This window comes from Trachemys scripta, chromosome 9, assembly GCF_013100865.1.
Source record: "Trachemys scripta elegans isolate TJP31775 chromosome 9, CAS_Tse_1.0, whole genome shotgun sequence".
NCBI lineage: Eukaryota > Metazoa > Chordata > Testudines > Emydidae > Trachemys > Trachemys scripta.
The window spans coordinates 62,041,780-62,065,053 of NC_048306.1; the positions used below are offsets into that span (position 1 = coordinate 62,041,780).

A 23,274-nucleotide genomic window follows, 5' to 3' on the forward strand; every position below is an offset into this window, starting at 1 on the left:
ATGGCTCCAAATGACCTCCAATGCAGGCTTCTACCCATCAGACCTACATTAGCCCTAAGTAATTTGGGTAATTTGCCTTGTTGCATAGCAAAACTAAATGTGTCCAGCAATGGTTCTGCTGACTCAACTGAGCAATGGTTACAGATGTTAATTTTTAGGCAGTGAATTGGTAGAGGCTGATGATAGGTCTTCCTTTACTGTGAAGACAGATTTGTGGCTAGTGGAGTAGTTTTTCTTCTCCCTTCTTCCTGTCTGCTCCTAAAAGCAGAGGGATGATATGGTACACGGTTACCAAAAGTGGATAGGAAACTAAAACAATTGATATGTTAGCATAATAACACAACAGGCTTTCCCAGAAACATCAGTAGCAGCACAGAACATTGAGGACAGAGTATACCCAACAGTTGGGGCAAAACAACATTTCAGTCTTTTCATATCTGATAAAAAAGAAACCAAGTAATTGTGTAAAATGCTGTACTTCTAACTGGCTTAGATTTGGTGTTTGGTCTTTAAAGAGGACAAAACAATTCACTCTATGAACAAAGTAAAATCATCTTTAATGAAATTCCTGTGTAAAACAATTGTTTAGTCCAAAGGTAAATATATATTTAATTCTCTTTCAAATGTCAACACAAATTGAGAGCTACCAGTGGTCTTTGGAGAATGAACAGTAGTTAAGTTCTATCTTGCTAATGTTCAGAAACAGTATATGTTACACCTTTAAAACAGCAGTTTCTATTGCACGTATCACAATTGCTCTCCATTTAGGCACCTAAAAAACGGATACCTCACTAAATAAATTAAAACAAATCCAGTTTCTTTAGCAACCATCTTAAACTGAACACAAATATCCTGGAAAAGTAATATTACTGCAGGCTTTTAATAAATACAGTAAGAACAGATTTATGACTCCTCACTGGTGTTTTATAACATGTTGAATTTTAAGTATGGACTTTATTTTTATAAAATCTTAAGTACCGACTTGGTGGTACAATTTCCTTATTATTTTGGTACATAGGCTCTGTTAATCAGTATTTGTATTATATTTAAGTAAAATTTTCCATATACTGTACATACTTTACACCATGTGTTTGTGTGCGCATCAGTGTTATGAACTTAAATGGAAGACTGAGTCAAGCAACTCTTTGCAGACAGATGAAATAACTTTGCTTTTTGCAAAGAGTTAAAAAACAGATTGAATTGAGGACAATACACCTTTTGGGAGGGATTTTCAAAAGCATTCAGCATTGGTCTAATTGCTCCTAGTGAAGTCAGAGGGAGCAAAGTTAGGCCAAAACTAAGTGCTTTTGAAGAACTCCCATTAGAAAACTTACAAATATCTGTATACTGTTCTTTCAGCAGCTGTACAAGACTTTAAGCACCTCCCTGTAGTACAATAACTGTGGCTACTCTTTACAGTAGAATTAATTAATGCATTTATGCAAGTAGGGCAGATTTCACATGAAAAAATATATATACAGTATGGTCATGTTTAGCTAGAATTAAGATATCAAAAACTTTCACCCTTCTTTTAAGCCCCAATTTTAAAATAATGAGCAGTTTCATAAGAGGTCTCCATACCTCCCGAGTGTGTAAAGTACATGACCCCAACATACAAAAACAAATATTTACACTTTCTTAAAGTACCAAATAATTAAAAAAAAAAAGTATCTAGTAGCTCTCAGCGTGCAAAGTCAGCAGGAACTGATTATCCAGGATATTTACTATTTGCTCAGAAAGTCTTGGGATCAAGCATTCAGAAGCAGAGTGCAAAAGAATCAGCAATTCTCCAGGCCACTTCCTTTTTTTCTGTTTTGAAATACATTTTGTTGGTCAAGCCTACAGTTCCCTTTTAAAACACTTATTGTCAGAGTAATATTCAGTTTAGTGCAAATCTAAACACCACCTAGGATCTGTAATCTTTTCTAACAGTGTGAGCCATCCAGTTCACTTTAGTAGTCCAACTTTCCCGGAGCGCTTCATCAAATTTTTGCTTAAATTGTTTTAGCGCTTCTTCCTCAGTCTTCCCTAAGGCAAGAGAGTCCTAAAAACAAAAACGAAACAAAAAGGTACTGTTGGGAATTTAAAATCCAGTTATGTTCCCCCCATTCCCAGCATTTTTAATTTTTCTAATTCACATTCTTCTTTTTCTACTATAAATCTCTTAAATCTATTAGCCTTTTATCAATATACAGTGATATTTTCTGGACTTAATGATAAAGTTAGAAAGAAAAAAGAGGAAATCACAGGTGTTTGAGAAACTAACCAACTCTGGCCAGTGTTTGCTGTTAAAGCAACAAAACAACTACTGAAGAAGAACATGGCACTAATTTGCAGTTCAGTAACTAGAAGTTATGAGTAACATACAGGCAGATGGCAACTCAATGTTGGCAAAAAAGAAATGAACTGACGGAGAATCTAAAAAAGTGACAGCCAGGAAAAGCTGGTATGAAAAATGTACTTTTACCTGAGTGAAGCAATGTGCAACATGCTGTACTGTTCTGTTGTGAAAAACATTCCATTAGCTCTCTCATATGAACATGAACTATCTATCTAGATGATAAGATACTTTTAAAACTATTTTTTTTATTTTGACCCAGAAATTAAGAAAAGCCTTTTTCTTGACAGCACTGTGCTCCTTGGCCAATTTGTGAGGTCATAAAAAAAACTGAGGGTATGCAAGCACCCTCACCTCCCACTGATCTTAATGAGATCAGCACCGCAGAGGATCAGAATCTGATCTCTTGGTGCCAACTGGCAGAGGGCACAGGGGTTCATAAGAGTCACAGAGATTCTCCAGGTCTGTATCCACATACTAGTTTGCCAAAGAGTGTCATGTAAGGTCTCTATTGAAAGCCTGAGTCACAATGGTCCCCATAATCATTGCAAAATGTACGTATGGATAATATGTAAGCAGTTATGTATGTATACTGCAAATTATATTCTTAAGATCTGTGCCTTGGGACTGGTAACCAGAAGGTTTTAAACAAGTTACTTTCAGGCAGGAGATGCTTATCTACCTGTCTGGCTATATGCAAATTGTGTACTGTGTACTTATCATAGAATCATAGAATCTCAGGGTTGGAAGGGACCTCAGGAGGTCATCTAGTCCAACCCCCTGCTCAAAGCAGGACCAATCCCCAACTAAATCATCCCAGCCAGGGCTTTGTCATTCCTGACCTTAAAAACCTCTAAGGAAGGAGATTCTACCACCTCCCTAGGTAACCCATTCCAGTGCTTCACCACCCTCTTTGTGAAGGTACCACTGAGAACAGTCTAGATCCATCCTCTTTGGAACTCCCTTTCAGGTAGTTGAAGGCAGCTATCAAATCCCCCCTCATTCTTCTCTTCTGCAGACTAAACAATCCCAGTTCCCTCAGCCTCTCCTCATAAGTCATGTGCTCCAGCCCCCTAATAATTTTTGGTGCCCTCTGCTGGACTCTTTCCAATTTTTCCACATCCTCCTTGTAGTGTGGGGCCCAAAACTGGACACAGTACTCCAGATGAGGCCTCACCAGTGCCGAATAGAGGGAATGATCACGTCCCTCGATCTGCTGGCAATGCTCCTACTTATACAGCCCCAAATGCCATTAGCCTTCTTGGCAACAAGGGCACACTGTTGACTCATATCCAGCTTCTTGTCCACTGTGACCCATAGGTCCTTTTCTGCAGATCTGCTGCCTAGCCACTGGGTTCCTAGTCTGTAGCAGTGCGTGGGATTCTTCTGTCCTAAGTGCAGGACTCTGCACTTGTTCTTGTTGAACCTAATCAGATCTCTTTTGGCCCAATGCTCTAATTTGTCTAGGTGCCTCTGTATCCTATCCCTACCCTCCAGCGTATCTAACACTCCTCCCACTTTAGTGTCATCTGCATAATGAACAACTACATACAGTCTGAGAAAAATGCAAATCAAATGATAGTAATGTCTCCAGGGGAGATTCTAGATAGGAAAAAACAAGCAGTGGGGGTTACCCATTTTACAAGTGAAGACAATGAATCATTGGAACTATATCTGAAGGTGCAGAGATGCACCCAGTTATCCTTCGCTGAGAGGACAAGCTGCCAGCACGCTTGTCTTCTGAATGGAGGATCACAGCCTGTCTGGCTGTTTGACACTGGAAGAGAAACTTTGGGTGAACTAACCTTTGAGACACATCGGAACATCCTGTTAGTTAAGCTTAGGCTCTAGAAAGCGTATTATGATTTCGTTTGAAATGTTTGTATATTTTATATGTTCTACTAGCTTCCTGAATCTATTCTTTGCTAAATAAACTTCTTGTTTTTACTTTAAACATATCTAGTATTGTGTGGTAAGCAGAGCCGTGGTCTAAGATGGAACTGATAAGCTGGCTGTACTGTACCTTTGGGAACAGAGAATTTGGGAGTTCTGCGAGTGTCTAGTGGATCATGGGCTGTGCATTCCAGGGGGCCACTCAGAGGTCTCAGGGGTTGGAGTGTACCTATCATTAACTAGTAAAGGAGAGTGGGGCTGATGGAGGCCTGGAAGGCAGTGCTTGCATTGCCAGAGACTGGTGGAGCTGGGGAACAAACCCACAGCAGGCATATACAAGCGTTCCTCAAAACGCTTTGTACCCCCAGGATGCATCAGATCTCTCGAGAGACAGCAACTAGTCATTCCAGGATCTTACATACAAAATAGTTGAGGGAAATGGGTCTGTGCCTCAGTACCAGATACCACTTGAAGAAAGTTCTATTATATGGATTGGAATCCTAGGGAAAGGGCTTAGAAAAGTAAGGAAATGCATTTGCTATGTGACCACAAATTCATGTACAGAAGAAATGCTAAGTTATACGGAGATGTAGTTCTGGTTTTTACCTTGAGATACTGGATATCCTTGACAGAGGTTAGCTCTGGAAGCCCTGCAGTTAACATCAGTGCAAAGAGTGTGATAAATAGATTTCCATGTCTTCGCAGTATCAAATATGCATCTTCACAACACTGGCGGAACCTGAACATCCATCACAAAACATACATGCAATGGACATGAAGCAGGAGAAGATACAGTGAGATAGCTCTTCATAGGTCATCTGGCCCAATACATATTTTTTCAAATGAAATTAAGTTTAGTATACAATTACTGTCTGAAATGACACTTGTGAACTTTTATTTAACCCTCCAGCTGTTCCACTTTCAATCCTGCATTTGTTTTCCAATATACATACAGTAAATACTGACATTATCAAATGGAACTGTGGGCTAACTACTTATTCTACAGTAGAAAAATGGCTCATTGGCATTTGGTTGGTTTTCTATTTATCCAGCAGCACCAACTACAGACAGCATTGTGGCTCCACTTACCAGAAGCAAGGAGGCAAAAGGTCAGTCAAACTGAATGTATGAGCATCAATATGCCCACTTCTTTGCCAATATGGGCTTCTGTCGCAAAGTGATAATTTACATCAAAGTAAAATCTCTGAGAGACTCCTCCTAAGAGGAGTCTGCACACTAAGCCCAGGTCTGTGGGACCCGGGCTTGTGGACTTGGTGTTTCCAAGCCCACGCCTGACAGTCCACACTGCATTGTAAACCTGGGTTTACAATTGCTGGACCTTGCTAATGCATCAATACTGCACTACACAGACCTTCTGACTTGGGTCAGTGGCTTGAGCTGCATCCACATTTCAAAATGACAGGGCCTGAACCCAAGTGACAGTAGAACTCTATATTTGACCGCTTCTTCTCCCCCCGCCCCCAGCAGGATTCTAGGTCCTGAGTGCTTGCTGACCTGAGTCCGACCTATTTGTGTATGGATAGAAGGGGAACAAGTCAGAGTGGGTAGGAGTCAGGAACGATGTAGAAAGGGAGAAGAAAGGACTTTGACAAATAGAATTACTGGTGGGCAATTTTCCCTCGTTTCATGTACCTTACCTTTCACACTAGCCAATGACAGTAAACACAGTCAGTGGCTGTTGTAAGCAATGGGTCGAAGGACTGGCAGCCAATCTGCAGAGGCCCAAGCTGGAGTGGCACAAAGAAAGAAGGTCTCCACAACACTGATAGCCATGGGGGCTATGGAATTGGCCAGATTTCAGAGACAAGCTCTGTGTGACAAGCTCTCAGGTAGGTAGAGAAGTCAGAGCGATGAAGTCGAACCTCAGGGACATTACTGTGTCCCTGCCAATGAGATGGTTCAGAGCCCCTGAGTGGAAGGTTTGGTGTGGAGGATGGTTTATTCCTGCTGGCTCCCTGTAATTCTTGCCTACAGAGTCTTTTAGCTGTGAGCTGGCTTGGAGGTATCCATACAGATATTCCCTCCTTCTTCATTCTCCTGTAATTAGATTTTTTCTTCCTTTTTCTCTTCTCTTTCTCATTTACGTAAATGAGTTGAAAGACAATTTAGAAGAAACTGAAGAGCTAAGAAAGTACTGTTACTTATCTGATAGTAACTATGGTTCTTTAAGAGGTGTTGTCCAAGTGGATTCCCTTCTTGGGACACACACACACCCCATGTAGCGTCCAGCAGTGCCTACACCCTATATATGTCCTGTATACACTGGCCCAAAGGAATAAAGGATGGAACGGGGCCAACCATCCCTCAGCTCCTTTGAGAATCCAGAATCCCAGAAGAGCAGGACTCTGTAGTTGCAGGGAAGGAGGGTTGGCCTTGGAATCCATGTGAGTAACATCTCAAAGAATCTCCATTCTTTCTTGTTCAAATGATTGTCCACATGTATTCTGCTCTTGGTAACCAACAACAGTTGTTTGTTTGCTTGGACCTGGATACTAGGAGTCAACAAATAATGAATGCAAGACAGCCCTACCAAACGGGTATCCAATCTGGAAGCTTCTGCCAAGGAACAGTGTCTCGTAAAGATGTGAACCAGCTGATTGTGACCTAGCTAACTTGGCTATCTCATAACATGTTGTTATACAGTTGGAGACCCATTTTGATAATCTTTGTAAGGATACTGTCTGACCCTTAACACTATCAGGGAAAGCCACTAGCAGTCTAGGTGTGTTCCTGAATGATTTTGTCCAGTTAAGATAGTATGACAATGCCCTTACTACATCAAATGTATGAAGTTTAGCTTTCCCTGGGTTTGAGTGAGGCTTAGGAAAGAAAATAGAGATGAATAAACTGGTTCATCTGAAACTCTGAAAGAACTTTGGTGAGGAACTTGGGATGAAGCCTGAGAGTAATGTTGTCCTTATGAAAAACTATATAAGAGACTCACCAGAAGGGCCTGATTTCCCCTACCCTTTGAGCTAATGCAATGGCTACTAAAAAAACAGTCTTCAGTGATACACGGTATAGGGTACAGGTTGCTATGGGCTCAAAAAGGGAGCCATCAACATTTAATACTATATTGAAGTTCCAAGAGGGACAGGGCTCCCAAATTGGGGGGAAAACATGAATAAGGCTCTTAAGGAATCTAACTGCTGTAGGATGAGAAAATATTGTGTGGCCCTGGATAAAGAAGGTGATGTGCAGATATTGCTGCTAGACTGACCCTTCAGAAACTAAAAGTCCAGATTGTTTCTGAACTAACAATAAAATACTACTGAAACAGGTGTTGAGGGAAACGGATGCTGATGAAATGCCCACATAGAAATCCTTTTCCACTTATCAAATAGACTGACCTATAAAGCTAACAGTCTTTCTATTCAACTGGTATCTCAGGAGGATGTTTAACAGCAACTACTGAAGTTAGACATTTTTAAATCAGCAGGTCCAGATAACGTGTATCCAAGCATTTTAGAAGAGCTGACTTGGAACATTGGGGAAGTCCCAGAAGAAATCTAATATTGTGTCAATATTTAAAAAGGTTAAATGGGATGTTTTGAGTAATTATAGATCTGCCAATCTGGGCATCAATCCTGGGCAAGGTAACAGAGTGAATGATACAGGAGTCGATTAATAAAGAATTAAAGGATGGCAATATAATTAATACAAATCAACATAGGTTTATGGAAAACATTTCCTGTTAGACCAACTTCATACTTTTTTTGATGCGATTACAACTTTGGTTGATAAAAATAATAGTGTTGACACAATATATTGAGACTCCTGTAAGGTGTTTGACTTGGCATCACTCAACATTTTCATTAAAAAACTAGAATGATATAAAATTAACATGGGACATATTAAATAGATTAAGAGCTGACTAACTCATAGGTCTCAAAACTTAATTGTAAATGAAGACTCATCATCGAGTGGGTATCTTTCTAATGGAGCCCTGCAGGGATTTGTTCTTGGTCCTATGCTATTTAACCTTTTTATTAATGACCTGGAAAAAAACATAAAATCATCACTGATAAGGTTTGGAGATGACACAAAAACTGGGGGAGTGGTAAATAACAAAAAGGACAGGTGATTAATACAGAGCGATCTTGATCACCTGGCAAACTGATTGCAAACAAACGAACAAACAATATGCCTTTTGATATAGCTAAATGTAAATGTGTACACCTGGGAACAAAGAGTTTAGGCCATACTACAGGCTGGAGGACTCTATCCTGAGAAGCAGTGACTCTGAAAAAGGTTTGGGGGTGGTGGTGGATAATCAGCTAAACATGAACTCCCTGTATGACATTGGCCAAAAGGGCTAATGGGATACTTGGATACAAAAACGGGGGAATCTTGAGTAGGAGTAGAAAGGTCATTTTACCTCTGTATTTGGCACTGCAACCACTGCTGGAATACTGTGTCCAGCTCTGGTGTGCACAATTCAAGATGTTAATAAACTGGAGACGGTTCAGAGAAGAGCCACGAGAACGATTAAAAGATTAGTAAACAAGCCACAAGGAGCTCAATCTATTTATCTTAAAGGGATGGTTAAGGTGTGAATTGATTACAATCAATAAAATACCTATTTGGGAAACAAATAATTGACAATGGGCTCTTCACTCTAGCAGAAAAAGGTGAAACACGATCCAATGGCTGGAAGTTGAATGTAGACAAATTCAGACTGGAAATAAGGTGTAAATTCTTAACAGTGAGAGTAATTAACCACTGGAACAATTTTCCAAGAGTCACAATGGATTCTCCATCACTGGCAACTTTTAAATCAAGACTGGATGTTTTTCTAAAAGATCTGCTCTAAGGAATTATTTGGGGGAAATTCTATAGCCTGATCACAACAGGCCCTTCTAGCTTTGAAACTTATGAATCCAGTTGAGGCTTCCTCCTTTGGACCGAATGTTCTGAATGCATGGGGCACATGCACACAGAATGGAATCCATATGAACAATCACTAGAAGAAGAAATGGGGAATCACATTACCATCTATGCATTTAAGTCAGGCAACCAAAACAAATGGAAAAGTGGAGCTTAAAATTAGAAGCCTTGACTGACAGATATATTATCTTTAGGATTCTGGTAGGAAAACCTAAAATGCTCTCAATAATTGCTTGTTGCGGAATACAATGGTACATACATTTACATTTAGCCATTTGGCAAAGATCAGTAGAAAATTAGTTTTAGAAATATCACCAAAAGTGCTAAATTGTGCTATAAATCCTAGAATTTGATGACCACAGAATTGCAGGATAATTTCTGGCAGTGATAGAAACAGTGCTATTTCTCAGTACTCAAGGGGGGTGTTAAAATAATTGTGTGTTTTAACAATGGGTGGGTTTTAAGTTTAGGAAAATCATTTATAAAAATATGAACGTGAATCAGATCTATATACAACCAATCTATATTATAAAAGCAATCCTTCCTCATTTTTCTCTTCCACCAGGCCCCCCACTCCCCGCAACAAATCAGTTATATCACGTGGCTAAAGATAGCTATGTTTCATGGTTGAGACATCATTGCTGTGAATGCAGACTTAAGAATGTAAGAATGGCCACACTAGATCAGACCAATGGTCCATCTAGTCCAGTATCCGGTTTTCTGACAGTGGCCAGTTTCAGATGCTTCAGAGGCAATGAAAAGAACTAGGAAATTTTTGAGTGATCATGCTGTTGTCCAGCCCAGCTTCTGACACCCAGAGGCTTCAGGACACCCAGGGCATGGGGATGCATCCATGACCAACTTGGCCTATAGTCACTGATGGGCCTATCTTCTGTGATATTAGCTAATTATTTTTTTAAAACATAGTTATGCTTTTGGCCTTCACAACATCCCTTGGCAACGAGTTCCACAAGTTCACTGTGCATTGTGTGAAGAAGTACTTCCTTATGTTTGTTTTAAAGCTGCTGCCTATTAATTTCATTGGGTAACTCCTGGTTCTTGTGTTATGTGAAGGGGTAAATAATATTTCCTTATTAACTTTCTCCACACCATTCATGATTTTGTAGACCTCTGTCATATCCCTCCATAATCGTGTCTTTTCTAAACTGAACAATCCCAGTCTTTTTAATCTCTCTTCATACAGAAGCTGTTTCCTAACCTTCATCATATTTTTGCCGTTCTCTATACTTTTTCCAACTCTAACATCTTTTTTAAAATGGGGCAACCAGAATTGTATGAAATATTCAAGGTGTGGGCGTACCATGGATTTATATAATGGCATTATGATATTTTCTGTCTTATTATCTATCCCTTTCCTAATATTCAGGTAGCTTTTTTGAGTGCCGGTGCATATTGAGCAGCTGTTTTCAGAGAATTATGCACAATGTTTCCAAGATCTCTTTACTGAGTGGTAACAGCTAATTTAGACCTCGTAATTTTGAATGTATAGTTGGGATTGTGTCTTTCACTGTGCATTACTTTACATTTTTCAACACTGAATTTCATCTGCCTTTTTGTTGCCCAGTCACCCAGTTTTTGGAGATCCCTTTGTAACTCTTCACGGTCAGCTTTGGACTTAACTATCTTGAGTAATTTTGTATAATCTTCTCAGCTTTTCCACTTCACTGTTTACCATTTTCCAGATCTTTTGTGAATATGTTGACCAGCACTGGCTCCAGTACAGATCCTGGGGGGACCTCATTATTTAACTCTCTCGACTGTGAAAACTGACCATTTATTCCTACCCTTTGTTTCCTGTCTTTTAATCAGTTACTGACCCATGAGAGGAAATTCCCTCTTATCTCATCAGTACCTACTTTGCTTAAGAGCCTTTTGTGGGGGACCTTATGAATGTTTCTGAAAGTCCACGTACACTATATGCATTGGACCACCTTTGTCCACATGTTTGTTGACATGCTCATACAATGCTAATAGATTGGTGAAGCATGATTTTCCTTTACAAAAGCCATGTTCTTTCTTCCCCAACATATGTTAATCTGTGTGTCTGATAATTCTATTCCTACCAGCAATATCAATTTGCTGGTATTGAAAGTAGGCTTACTGGCTTGTAATTGCCAGGATCACCCATGGAGCCTTTAAAAAAAACAAAAAACAAACAAAAAACCCCAACAGTGTTACATTAGCTATTTGCCAGTCATCTAGTATAGATGTTGACTTAAGCGATAGGTTACGTACCATAATGAGTAGTTCAGTTCATCTATATACACAGGATGTACAGTGTTTTCTTAATATTTTGTTTTCAAATTAAATGAGTTAAAATTACTTCTCTCTTAAAAAGCAAAAATGTTTCAAGTTTGCTAAGGTGTATTTTTCCTTAGTCTAGGTCCACTTGGATGGGTGATCACTTTGCATTATTTTACTGCATGCTGATTATGCATAGGACTGTGTGCTGGAACTGATCAACGTAAGGTGAGGAAAGAAGTTATGACTTTATCTTAGACATCAAAGCAATACTTACCGGCCGAATTTCTCAGTATTCCCCGTTTTGCCTTGTTGAATGACATGAATGAAATCATAGGTAAGAATGAAAGGCACTCGTTCCCTTTTAATTCCAAATTTGGATTTGAAGTTCCCAAGAATGTGTCCAAAATCTATGTGAAAGAGCTAAACAAAAAGAAATAAAAATTAATTTCTCCAGAAAAGTATTCTATTTTTTTAATTTGTTTAAAAAACTTAAAGGGGACCTTGGCTAAAATGAGACTCACAGTAATCCCCCATTCCTGCCCTAACACCTCATCTTTTGTGTCTCTCTGAAGGAGATGTAATTTCTTGTTTAGGTTTTTATTCTCAGTGTTTCAAAACTGAATAGAAATATCAGTGCCAGCAGCCTGGCTCTTCTGGCCACTCTGAGTACAAAGCAATGTCCACACAGGAGGAAATATTGTCAGTCAGAAAGGAAATTTCAGTTTCAAGCTTCCGAGGTACAGTAATAAACATTATTTATCTGTGTTAGGGCTTTACCATGATGCCCAACATCATAGTATCTGAGTGTCTTCCACGTGAAATCCATAGCAATAGTGAAGTCCCCTGTAGACTTCAAGGAGTCTCTGGCATTCTACCTTTTCAGGGTTGAAACTCTGTCAGGTAAGGGTTTCTTTTAAAAAAGAATTAATTATTATTAAAATTTAATTTATTTCATGTTTTTGGTGATGGGGCAGTGTCGGGGATAGTAGAGGAAAATTATTCTACAAATTAATAAAATACTGACAACATTGTTCTAAAAATGAGAAAATGTCGTGTAGATGGAAGAGTGATGTCACTGAAATCTGGATAAGGCTACATTAGAAATAAAAAAAATTCATTATGAATAACATTTTTATTGAGAGTATTATTCATGTCTAACCCTGATGGAACCATACAGCTCAAAACTCTATACTTGGATTTTCTAGGTTGCTCATTTGCAAGATACACTGAGATCTGATCATAGCTATAAACATCTAGGGCCATAAGGAGTAGCACCGTGTACATAATTGATTTTTCTGCTTTGGTGACCAAACCAAAAAATAACTTAAAAACTTCTGTTTGGGCTGACCCAAAACACAAATGTTTCAGTTTTTCGGGAGGAACAAAGAAGATGAAAAAAAATCTGTTTTAGGTTGAACAAAACATTTTGCTCAATCTGAAACTAAAGTGTTTTGTTTTCAAGATTACCTTTCCAACATGTTTTTTTAAAACAAAACAGTGAAATTCTGAAACAAAATGTCTTTCTGAAATAAGACGTTAAAATATTAAATTGTAAAAATGCTGAAAATGAACTGTTTGCACATTTCACAATATATACAGTTGACCAAATTTTTTTTCTGAAATAGACTTGAATGTGTGTTTCGCTTAAACAGAATCAGCATTTTTCAGCAAAAAAATTATTAGCATGAAAAAAATGTGCCTAACTCTAATAAGGAGACTTATTGGGTTTTAGGGAAGTGATGAATTATTCAGGACAAATCTTACTTGACAAATAATTATTTACAATATATGCAGTGGTCTCTAAGCTGCTATCCTCTCGATTAAAATCTTCTCAAAACTCACTTTCTCTCTCCATCTACCAGAACCGAGTTAACCATAACAACTACTATATGGAATATTTAGTTCCATATTTATATGTTTTATTCTAATAAGACACCAAAGCTAGAATAAGACAAATGTACCTGAAAAAAACTCAAAATAAGCTTTGTACAAGAACCACAATGGCAAAGACTTTTTTTTTTTTTTTTTTTTTTTTTAAAATAGAGTTCATCGAACTGCTAACAGGATTCTTACCTGACCATTCTTCCTGACCATGATATTGTCACTATGTCTGTCACCAATGCCCAGTACGTAAGTAGCTACACAGTAGCCAGCACAAGACAGAGTGAACTCCTCGATGGCTCGATCCAGGTCATCTCTAAAAACACAAAGGCAAACAATAATTCTGCACATTAGCAATAATTTACCTTCTATTTTCACTTTAAGAAAACACACAATTTTGCTTAAACTAGGATCAGATATGGATATTTTAAAACAGCCCAACTGCAGGATTATTAAACCATTTCACTATGTAGAAATGAACTGTTACAATAGGCAATGGCATTGAGCCATTAAGTATGTGTAATTATTATTTTCTTTAAATTATGTTTCATGACTTATCCAATGATTTACAGCACAGATTGCTGCCAGTGTTAGAATTCGGTGTTTGGACTGCTGTTTGAACTCCAAGAGAAACCTGAATCTGAATATGGATCCAGTATCTAAAACGAAAAAGGCAACAAACTTGCAAAGACAGCTATATATAGGTATACTTGTGCATACATGCATGCACACAATGGGCAAGATCCTCACTCCGCTGAGCCCTTTTACATTGGGTAAAAGGGACAGAGCAATGTAAAAGGAATCTAAAAGTCTTGGAACCAGCCAAGGGAAGACTTTCAAGGCACAGGAACAGTGAAAGACAGCAATGAGATTGCTGTCTGAGGACTCCCTGGCAAGCCCTGGCATACAGGGAGTGATGGAGGCAGGGCTACAGCACACAGTGCTTGGAGATTCCAGACAGCACTGTGGCCCAATGGGCCCCAGACAAGTCCTGAGAGCTGTCTAAATTATGCCTAAGACTGCAGAGCTTACAGCCACCTTAGCCTTTCCCAATCCCTGGGCTCTGAGTTTTCTTAGCGGTGCAGTGCAGAATCTCACCCAACCCTTTTGGATATGCATTAGGGTGATGCTATAATGGCTCCAGAATTAAGGTTGCTTTGAATTTAAAGAGGGGATCAAACCTATTTATTATGTGTGGCTAATACAGTGTATCCTCTATTAATTCTGAGTACAGAATACGTTTTCTGAAAATTGACATGAAAAATGGGTGCTCTGCATCACCATGCAGGATTGGACCCTAAAATGGGATTGGTGTTTTTTTTCTTAATCCTCAAAACAGAATTTCACCTTGTAAAAAATTTTATAACAAGTTATAAGCAAGAAATACACATGAAAATTTACCCTAAATTGTATTCCTTTAGCCAGTTTAAGAGAGCATCTTTGTTGAATGCAGCTGCAGCAGCAACATTGCTACTATTTAACTGAATATCTGCAATGGTTTCTGAAGCAGAAACAGCCTCAATAAGGCCAGAATGGTCTCCTGTTGCTAAACAACCATATGGCAACATCCTGAAACAAAACAGAGACACTATTAAAAAAAAAAAATAGGAAGATGGTTTCTTTCAACACAAACATTCTTGGGCTGAATGTCTATGCTAATTTTAAGGCTAAACTCTCAGAAATTAATATATGGACATGTTTCCAGAGTGAAAACGTCAACGCTTTATTTACAAATAGTATTTTCCCTCCACTACATAAATACAGAAACTGCTGTAAAAGCTCACTTTTACAAATACCAATCTTACAAAATGGCCACTTATATGAAACAATTTCCTGATTTTTTTCGGGGGGGGGGGGGGGGGTGGGGGGGGGGGAAGGGTAAGAAGGGCAGGGAGGGCAGATATCACATAACAAAAATCATGTAGATGAAGAACAAGTCAACATTCTTTCACATTTCGATGCCTTCAGGGGAATTGGAAATTGCTTTGCAATGCTTGGAAGGACAAGAAGAAAATGATGTAGTGCACAATACACTGTACCTACTGTAATTCTTGGTGCTTAATTTTAAGACCTTTTCCACTTTACACACTCCTCAGTCCCCAATTAGTTTGTAAAACAGGGATTCTTACTATATGGGAAATAGGCAACACTTTGCTTTTTACTGAAGTGTAATTCTGTTAGAAAAACAATAGAGGGAGCCATTTCATGTCAGTTGCTAGTTTAGAGTGTAAACGGGCTGTAAAGAGGAAGTAAATTACATTCACATTCACTTTAAGATTCCTTTATACTGTCAGAGTGGTTTAAAGGTGCCTGAGTGTAAATGAAAATCCAGCCCCTCTGGTTTAGCACAATATTTATCGGATTTCCATTCTTCCTAGTTCAATTTAAAAATTTCAAGAAATTAATAAAGAGGTAGCACAGTACCTCCCCCAGAGTGTTTAAGAATGACCACTGTAGGATACTTGGGTGCATTACAAAGAGATAGAAAATAATGCATATCTATTCTGTTAGATATGTTTTGTTTTTAACAATCTGTGCCATAGGTAAGCTAAAATTCTGAAAGTTGGTACACACCTTCATTATGGACTGCTGATTACAGACAAAAACCCAAATCCGGAATTTCTTTTACAGGACACCAAAAGGTTATCGTTCTACCATCCACCACCACCACCACTAATTTAAAATCAAGAAAATTGTCAAATACAAGCAAGTGTACACCACAGGCACTGACGTTGATAGCGAAGTCCATCTAGAGACGAGCATATTGGCAACACATAATTACGTTATACTCAACAATGGTAATCTATTCTGTTTTCAGTTTTGATAATTCATATTGAAGTAAATTAGAGCTAAGATTGAACTGGACCAGACAAATGCAACAAATATGGTGAGAAGGTATGGACGGGGATACAAAAAACAGGATTAGGATTATTTAATGCAGAAGTAATTTAATTGAGGTATTTACAAGTATGGAGAATAGGGTCACATAGATATTAGCAATATTTACAACACAAATAACTATGAAGCAGTTTAATCAAATCTGGAGTTCTAGTTGTACACTATTCCCAACACTAACCCTAAGATGACTGCTATTTTATACATCTTCATTAAAGTAGCTGATTCTAAAACTGAAATTTACTATATTAATTATAACAGAAATTACAAAATATTCATAAATATTAAAAAGCTGGTTACTGATTTTAGGATTTATTTAATTAGACCAAAATATGGCACCAAATATAGTGGACACGAGCTGAATAGTATATAGTTACAATTACCACCCACTGGTCTTGACAGGTGAACTGACCTTCTTGTCCATTAGGGTGAGGGCAGAAGCTGAATTAATTCTGCTCCTACCAGTCTCCTCTACTTTCCCACTCACACCTTTCCCTTCTCCTCACTCCTAGCTGCAGAACAGTCTCCCCCCTCACAACTTCTCTAGCCCTCTCTTACTATGTTAGGGTGACCAGATGTCCCGATTTTATAGGGACAGTCCTGATATTTGGTTTTTTTTTTTTTTTTTTTTTTTAATATGGGCTTCTATTACCCCCTTATCCCTGTCCCGATTTTTCACACTTGCTATCTGGTCACCCTACACTATGTAAATGTTTGAATTCTGGACTGCTATGAGCAGGTAGAATGCCTCCTGCTGCCAATCACCCATATTATCTCTTCATGCAGGACCATTTCAGAATCTGTGTCAAGAATTCACCGCTGAAAGCCACCAACCCCTTTTATGGTTTCCTAGTTAAGGACAGGGATAGGAGCAGCAGAACAACAAGTTGGGGCACAGCTAGAAGGCAGGCTGAAGAGAATACATGGACTGAGAATCCCAATCCTGGCCCATCCACAGACTATCCCCCCCTCTTCCCCTCTCTCATAAACATCTCTTAACAGCCCCTACACAATTCAGGAACCTGATTGGGGTTTTGGGACATATAAAATTGAACTGGGGTAAGCACTAAAAAAACATACCATCAGGAATAATCTTCCATTGGCAGTGAGAAGAGCTACTTCTTTTTCCATCTCTACCATTCAGTGGAATAACAGAATCATATATATGTAATACAATCTGTCTGTTTGAGACCCATAAAATAAAGCCTAAATGTAGATGATTTGGTTACAAGATATATCCAGATAATTACTCAGTATTTCCGAAATCTGTTTTTTAAAATAAACTAAAAAAAAAATTCAGATTTGTAACCTTTTCTTTATTAGTCTCTTTCCCAGTTTAAAAAAACCAACATCCAAGACAGCGTTTTCACACTGGAATTAAAGAATACGTATAACAACTGCATAACACCAGGGTTCATGATGCAAGGAAACACTTCCCATCCTTATCACGACATGAAAATGTAAGCCAAGTATTGCCAGGTTAAAGTGCAAGCTGGCGCTCTTCCATGGCATTTCAACCTACCCTACTTGCAGCTAAACTTGGCACATATCCAACAACTTCCCCTTCAAAAGCAAGCAATGATGAAAGCTATTCAGCCCCTGGAGGACAGTATGCTTACAACTGGAGGAAAAAACATTCTTGTCAGAGAGACAGTTTGACAGGAGTCAAATTGGGGACAAATCCTCAAGGCTCTGTCCATCCCCTTCTAGCCTTTTTGCCTTCAACATCTGTCAGTAGGATACCTTCCTCCTTTTTAAAGACCATGTAAAGATCACTGACAGATCTATAAGCAATCTTTGGCAATAAATATAATGTTCTTTCCGCACTGTATTTTCTCTAATGTCTTTCAATCCTTAACTATTTCAAAAGCTTAATTCTTCAAAAGGGATCTCTTCCAAATAAATGGGAGAGTATTGGTACATAATTACATCAGCATGTTCTTCTATTTTCAGGTATAGCATTCAGTTTACTAAATGACTGAAATCCTACAGACTTTAAAGAAAGATTTTCTTTGTTTTTTTTTTAAATAAACTTTCCCTTAATTTACTTATAGTACCCACAATGCCAATGCCAATGCCAGACCTCACACCTATCAATACAGGTAAAAATGAAAATCCACTGTAGGCTTCTTGACAAAGGAAAATATATGTATATAACCCTCTTTGCCTATCAATGTACCAAACACTGTAATATGTAGGTTTTGGGTTAAATCAAGATGCTTTATGTGTGAAAGTTCAGTTGAGTCCTGGAAAAAAATACACAGCCTTTGAAACCATTTGTGTACATTGGGCAAATGAGTGGTATTTTAAAGTTGTGTTGACTAACATTCACTCCCCTCGAACAGTTAACCATGACCAGGTAGCATGTTTTTTAAACTTAACTCTCTTTACCTACAATCCTGTGGCAAAATGGTGTTTAAAAATGTGTTGGATAACATATTTTAAAATACCACTCATTTTCCCAGCGTAGACAAACCTGAAGTTATGAGATAAGCTGACAGTAAAGCAAGTCAATATATCCAGGTGAAAGGTTGGCCTCAATCTCCTACCCCATCCAGCTTTGCAGCACAGAAGACCAACACATGCTCCCAAGTATCTGAATACTGTGTCTCCCTTCTAGGAGAGGATGATCTGCTGGGGTTTCTGTCCTTGTGTAGACTCCAAGCAGAAGAGAAGAACTGGACTGAGCCTCCATTTAGAATTGCTTTAAAATAAACATTCTGGCTTGTGGCGGTTATAAGAGAATTCTGGCCCCCATCCCAGATTGCTCATCCGCTGCATAGCGCTTTCTGCACCAGGGCCAGTTCACTGAAGCTGCAAAATCTGTGGTGGCAGGGGGCCCCAGATTGGGTAAGGCTCCCATGAGAAGATTGAATGAGGCAGTAAGCAAGTGCTCCTGCTCTTTTAAAAGGAAAGGTGGAGAAAAGAAGCAATACAGCAACTGGAGCCTGGCTGTTTCCACAGGAGTGTGGTTGGTGGCTAAGGATCCAGAGGTTCCAGGTGAAGTAGGAGAAGCTGGGAAGCCTAGGGCCTTCTGTGCACCCAGGAGAGCACAAGGGGCAGCAGTGCAAGGGAGACCTATTGTTCAAAGAAATGGGGGGCAGAAGGATTGGAGGGAAAGGGGCAGAACTGACTGGACTGGAGGAGTAGGTGTGATTTTTTTTCAGCCAGATTGAATTGTTTTGTTTGGGGGATTGAAGATGTGTCAGTGGAAATTAAGTACGGTTAAACTTCAGTTGTATGGCAGTACCAGTATTTTCACCCTATGCTAATAGCTTTAGTCCTCAAGCAAATAAATTGAGGACATATTTTTCAAAGCCTGCTATTCATCCTTTCTTTAGGCTCTATGCCTCATGAACAGCAGACAGACCCAACCCCTGACCTTCAGAAAATATAAAAATAACCAGGCTGGGTTCTTGTGATGAGACACATGTGCTGGAGAAATGGGGTTATTTACATTTGATTTTGCGGTAGGGGTGACTTATGGTTCTCTCCCCTGCTTCCAGCATATGCTACTGTGGGGGCTAGATGCTGTTACTGTCATAACTAAGGCTATTTCAGTGTGCCTGGATCACCATCTGGATGCTGCTGCCTGCATACTTAATTCTTTTCGCAGCCTCTCCACCCCCTCAGAATTTTGTTTATAAGCATGAATTATAAAGGATGGTTGACAGGGGGCTCCCATAGGTTCAGCTCTCTCTGGGGGTTCCCCTTATGACTCAGAGTTTATGGGGACAATCTTTGGACTGCATGGCATCTCTCTTCATCTCCCCTTGACGACCTTAGAAAGTAGGTCAGTCAGAAAAAACATATCTAATGACCCATCAAATTAATTCCCAATTGCTAGACGCCGTGTGTGGGGCTGGGCTGGAGTCATAGAGTCTACCCCTGAGAAGGAAGTAACTGAGAATGCCTGATCTGGTGCTCTCCAGCTGCCAGGAAGGCAGTCCTTGCCCCCAAGTATTAGAGCAACCTCCTGTAGGCTATTCATAATAGTATAAATTATCTGCACATTTTTTTTTTGTCTTTTCAAAGAAAAATTAAATCAAATGTTCAACTTTACAGCAACTAAGCAAACATTCAATTACCTTACAGCAAACACACACTTCCTGAAGTAATTTGTCTATTTAAATTCTTCTTCTTAGACTTTACTAAAAGGAATCTTCTCATAAATAGCATATTTTCCTGATGGGTAACTTGTTTATAATTTTTCATATCTGTGTGGTTTGATGCGATGTGCCTGTGCAAATCATACTATGAGTCTTCAACTACAAATGCTTAAATGATGAGATCAAATTCTCCAGCTGGTGCAGCCTGAATATTATTTAAAAATATGCTGACTTCTAGCTTACTGCAAAGATGTACAAAGTTTAGCAATTAAAATCACAAACTGTAAAGATTACAGCTCTGTACCTCACATGGTTTCAAGTTATGGATAATGATAGGGCATGGAATGCTAAATTGCAAGACTTAAAAAAAAAAATCAACGTATTGTTAGAAACATTAGTTCCAAAGATGTTCTTAGAAATAAGTCTTTTTTGGGGGGAGGGGGGACAAGGGGGGGGAGGGAACGAAGTAGTCAAATAAAACTAACATTTGTGTGCTTGTATATGTATCTGCAGGAGTGAGCGAAGTGGCAGAGGCAGCTGCCTAATAGCCAGGGCCGGCTCTAGGATTTTTGCCGCCCAAAGCAAAAACAATTTTGGCCGCCCCCCCCCCTCCTTCTTTAATTACCCCATCCCCGCCTCAACTCCGCCCATTCCCCAAATCCCCAGCCCTGCCTCCTCCCCCCAGGCTCTCAAGCCTAGGAGGGAGGGAGGGAGGGAGGGGGAGGCCACTCGGAGTCTCCCCTACGCCCAGGTTTAGGAGCCTGGGAGGGAGGGGGAGACTCCGAGTGGCTGTGACGCGGGCGCCGCTTCTCTCCCTCCCTCCCAGGCTCTCAAGTCTGGGAGGGAGGGCGAGTAGCGGCGCACGAATCAACTGTTTCGCGCGCCGTGGCAGCAGCAGCAGCAGAGGTGAGCTAGGGCGGCCGGGGCACATTTTTAGGGGCGGCATTCTGGCGCCGGCCATGCCGCCCCTAAAAATGTGCCGCCCCAAGCACCAGCTTGTTTTGCTGGTGCCTAGAGCCGGCCCTGCTAATAGCTAGTGTCCTGCACTATAATGTTATATTCCTTATCTTGTGATTTCAATTCTTGGAATTGGTACTAGTGCATAGTTACGTTCAGTGCAGTAGTGAGTGGGTGGAAGGAGGTGAGTTCTTTATGTTGCTCTGTAACAAAGACTGGAAGATATAAGAGCAGGACCTACTAGCTCTGAAAGGAGTTCTGTGCTGTCCAGTCCAGTCATCAATGAGTAGAAGGAGGGTGACTACGATCTGGGGATGTATGTTAAAGATAGTAATAATGGGAGCAACTCTTACGCTTTAAGAGGGATACTAAAGATGAACCTTAGGAAGAAAAACATGGAGGGTATAAAAAAAGAGTGTCAAGTTCATGACTATTTACATAGATGATTAAAAAGTTTGCCCTCTTCATTAGGTACATTATAGTAAATCATATGTCAGAAGTCTACAGCAGTTAAGCAACCATCATTACCTCTCTTTAGGTGCAGGAAAATATGTTTATTCCTTCCTTAGCATAAACCCATGATAATAGCTAGATCAACACTATATTCTGTTCCACTGGCATTCAGAAATAGCATTTCAAAACTGATCCACAATGAGTGATATCTGCACTATTCATTTAAGTCTCCAATCCCTAAATTATTGAAAATCATGTACATTGAGCTACTTTTAAACATTTATAGTATCTTATTTCAATATTAATTTTACTCGGATAAACTGTGGCATTTTCCTATACTTCGAATATAATACAGCAATGAAGGATTTATAGCACAGTAAGGTAAATATACACTTTTTTAAAGATCCCCATAACGTATACCAAGAAGTGAAACAGATAAACTGCTTTACAGATTTATTACATCATGTTTCTCCCTCTCACCCTTTGCTCCCTTTATTATCGGGGAACAAGTGGTAAGAAAGCAGTTATTACAGGGATATCATACTTAACTAGTCCTTCTTGTCTTTAATATAAAATTTGTTTGTTCTCTTTTTTTATTGTAGTCTGACTGCGCAGAAGTCAAAAGCATTTTCTGAAGATTTTCATGAGAATCAGTTATAATCCAATTATAATAATAAATGAAAGTGCACTTTTTCGGGACTCAGTGCAGGAACTAAACCTCAATGACATATACACCATCTATGAGATGTAGTAATTATTCACATTGGAGGTGTGTTCCAGGTCAGAAGAACTGAGTTTAGAGCTTGCCATATATAAACTGTTTAACTTTAAAAGTTGCCATTAGGAAATAAAGGCAAACGTAACAGGTATGGAAATGTAATTTTTTGAAAATTATGCTCTAGTAAAAAAGAGCATTTAAGAGTTAACTCACTGGAGGTTTATTTAAACATAGCACAGAAGTAGAAAAAACTAAGCAAAGAAAGTTACTTTCACCAGGCATGCATTACCTTACATCAAACAGAAACTAGGCTTATTTGTAACAGTCCCACATGTTGTTGCCTCTGTTCATTTTGCCTTCGGGCTATATTAAACTGTGCTAAATATGCTTCAAATTTGACTAGAATGAATACAAAATTACGTTAAAAAAGTTAAAGTTCTGACAAACTTATAAAATTAGGCAGAGTGAAAATGAGCAATCTAAGTATTGCACCTCATGTAGCATGAATCATTATACACAACTGAGATACCTATATAAAAGCTTGAAGAGAGATCAGATTGATGATCTTAACTCTAATATTCCTTTATTTACCCAACTTAAGTTAGAAACTTATTTAAATACACCACAGAAAGCTGAGAGAAGATTTTTGCCTAAATGCCTTTAAGAGGATAGGTTTCAATTTCAGCACAGAAATTCACAAAGGCAATTTCCTGCAGTGACAGGCAGTATTCTCTTAACGGTAAGACGACACTGGGAGATTTGGCAAACTCCATTTCCTCCTCAAAACTGCGAAATTCCTTGGTTTTACTTAATTAAAAATTACAGTATTAACTATTTTTAGATTACTCCTTTTAGAT

The 23,274-nt window shown here is 39.0% G+C and overlaps 1 protein-coding gene across 6 annotated transcripts in view; it reads right to left on the reverse strand.

The window, feature by feature from the left end:
• Positions 1-532: 532 nt before the first annotated feature.
• The window catches only part of PIK3CB (phosphatidylinositol-4,5-bisphosphate 3-kinase catalytic subunit beta), a 205,981-nt gene continuing 183,239 nt past the window's right edge, over positions 533-23,274 (reverse strand). For all 6 annotated transcript variants that reach the window (XM_034780765.1, XM_034780766.1, XM_034780769.1 and 3 more), the window contains 5 exons: positions 14,687-14,854; positions 13,478-13,601; positions 11,679-11,824; positions 4,838-4,970; positions 533-2,044 (listed from right to left, as the gene is read on the reverse strand). In XM_034780765.1, coding sequence (XP_034636656.1) covers positions 1,907-2,044; positions 4,838-4,970; positions 11,679-11,824; positions 13,478-13,601; positions 14,687-14,854 — 709 coding nt within the window. In that variant the 3' untranslated portion in view covers positions 533-1,906. The remainder of the gene's footprint in view (positions 2,045-4,837; positions 4,971-11,678; positions 11,825-13,477; positions 13,602-14,686; positions 14,855-23,274) is intronic.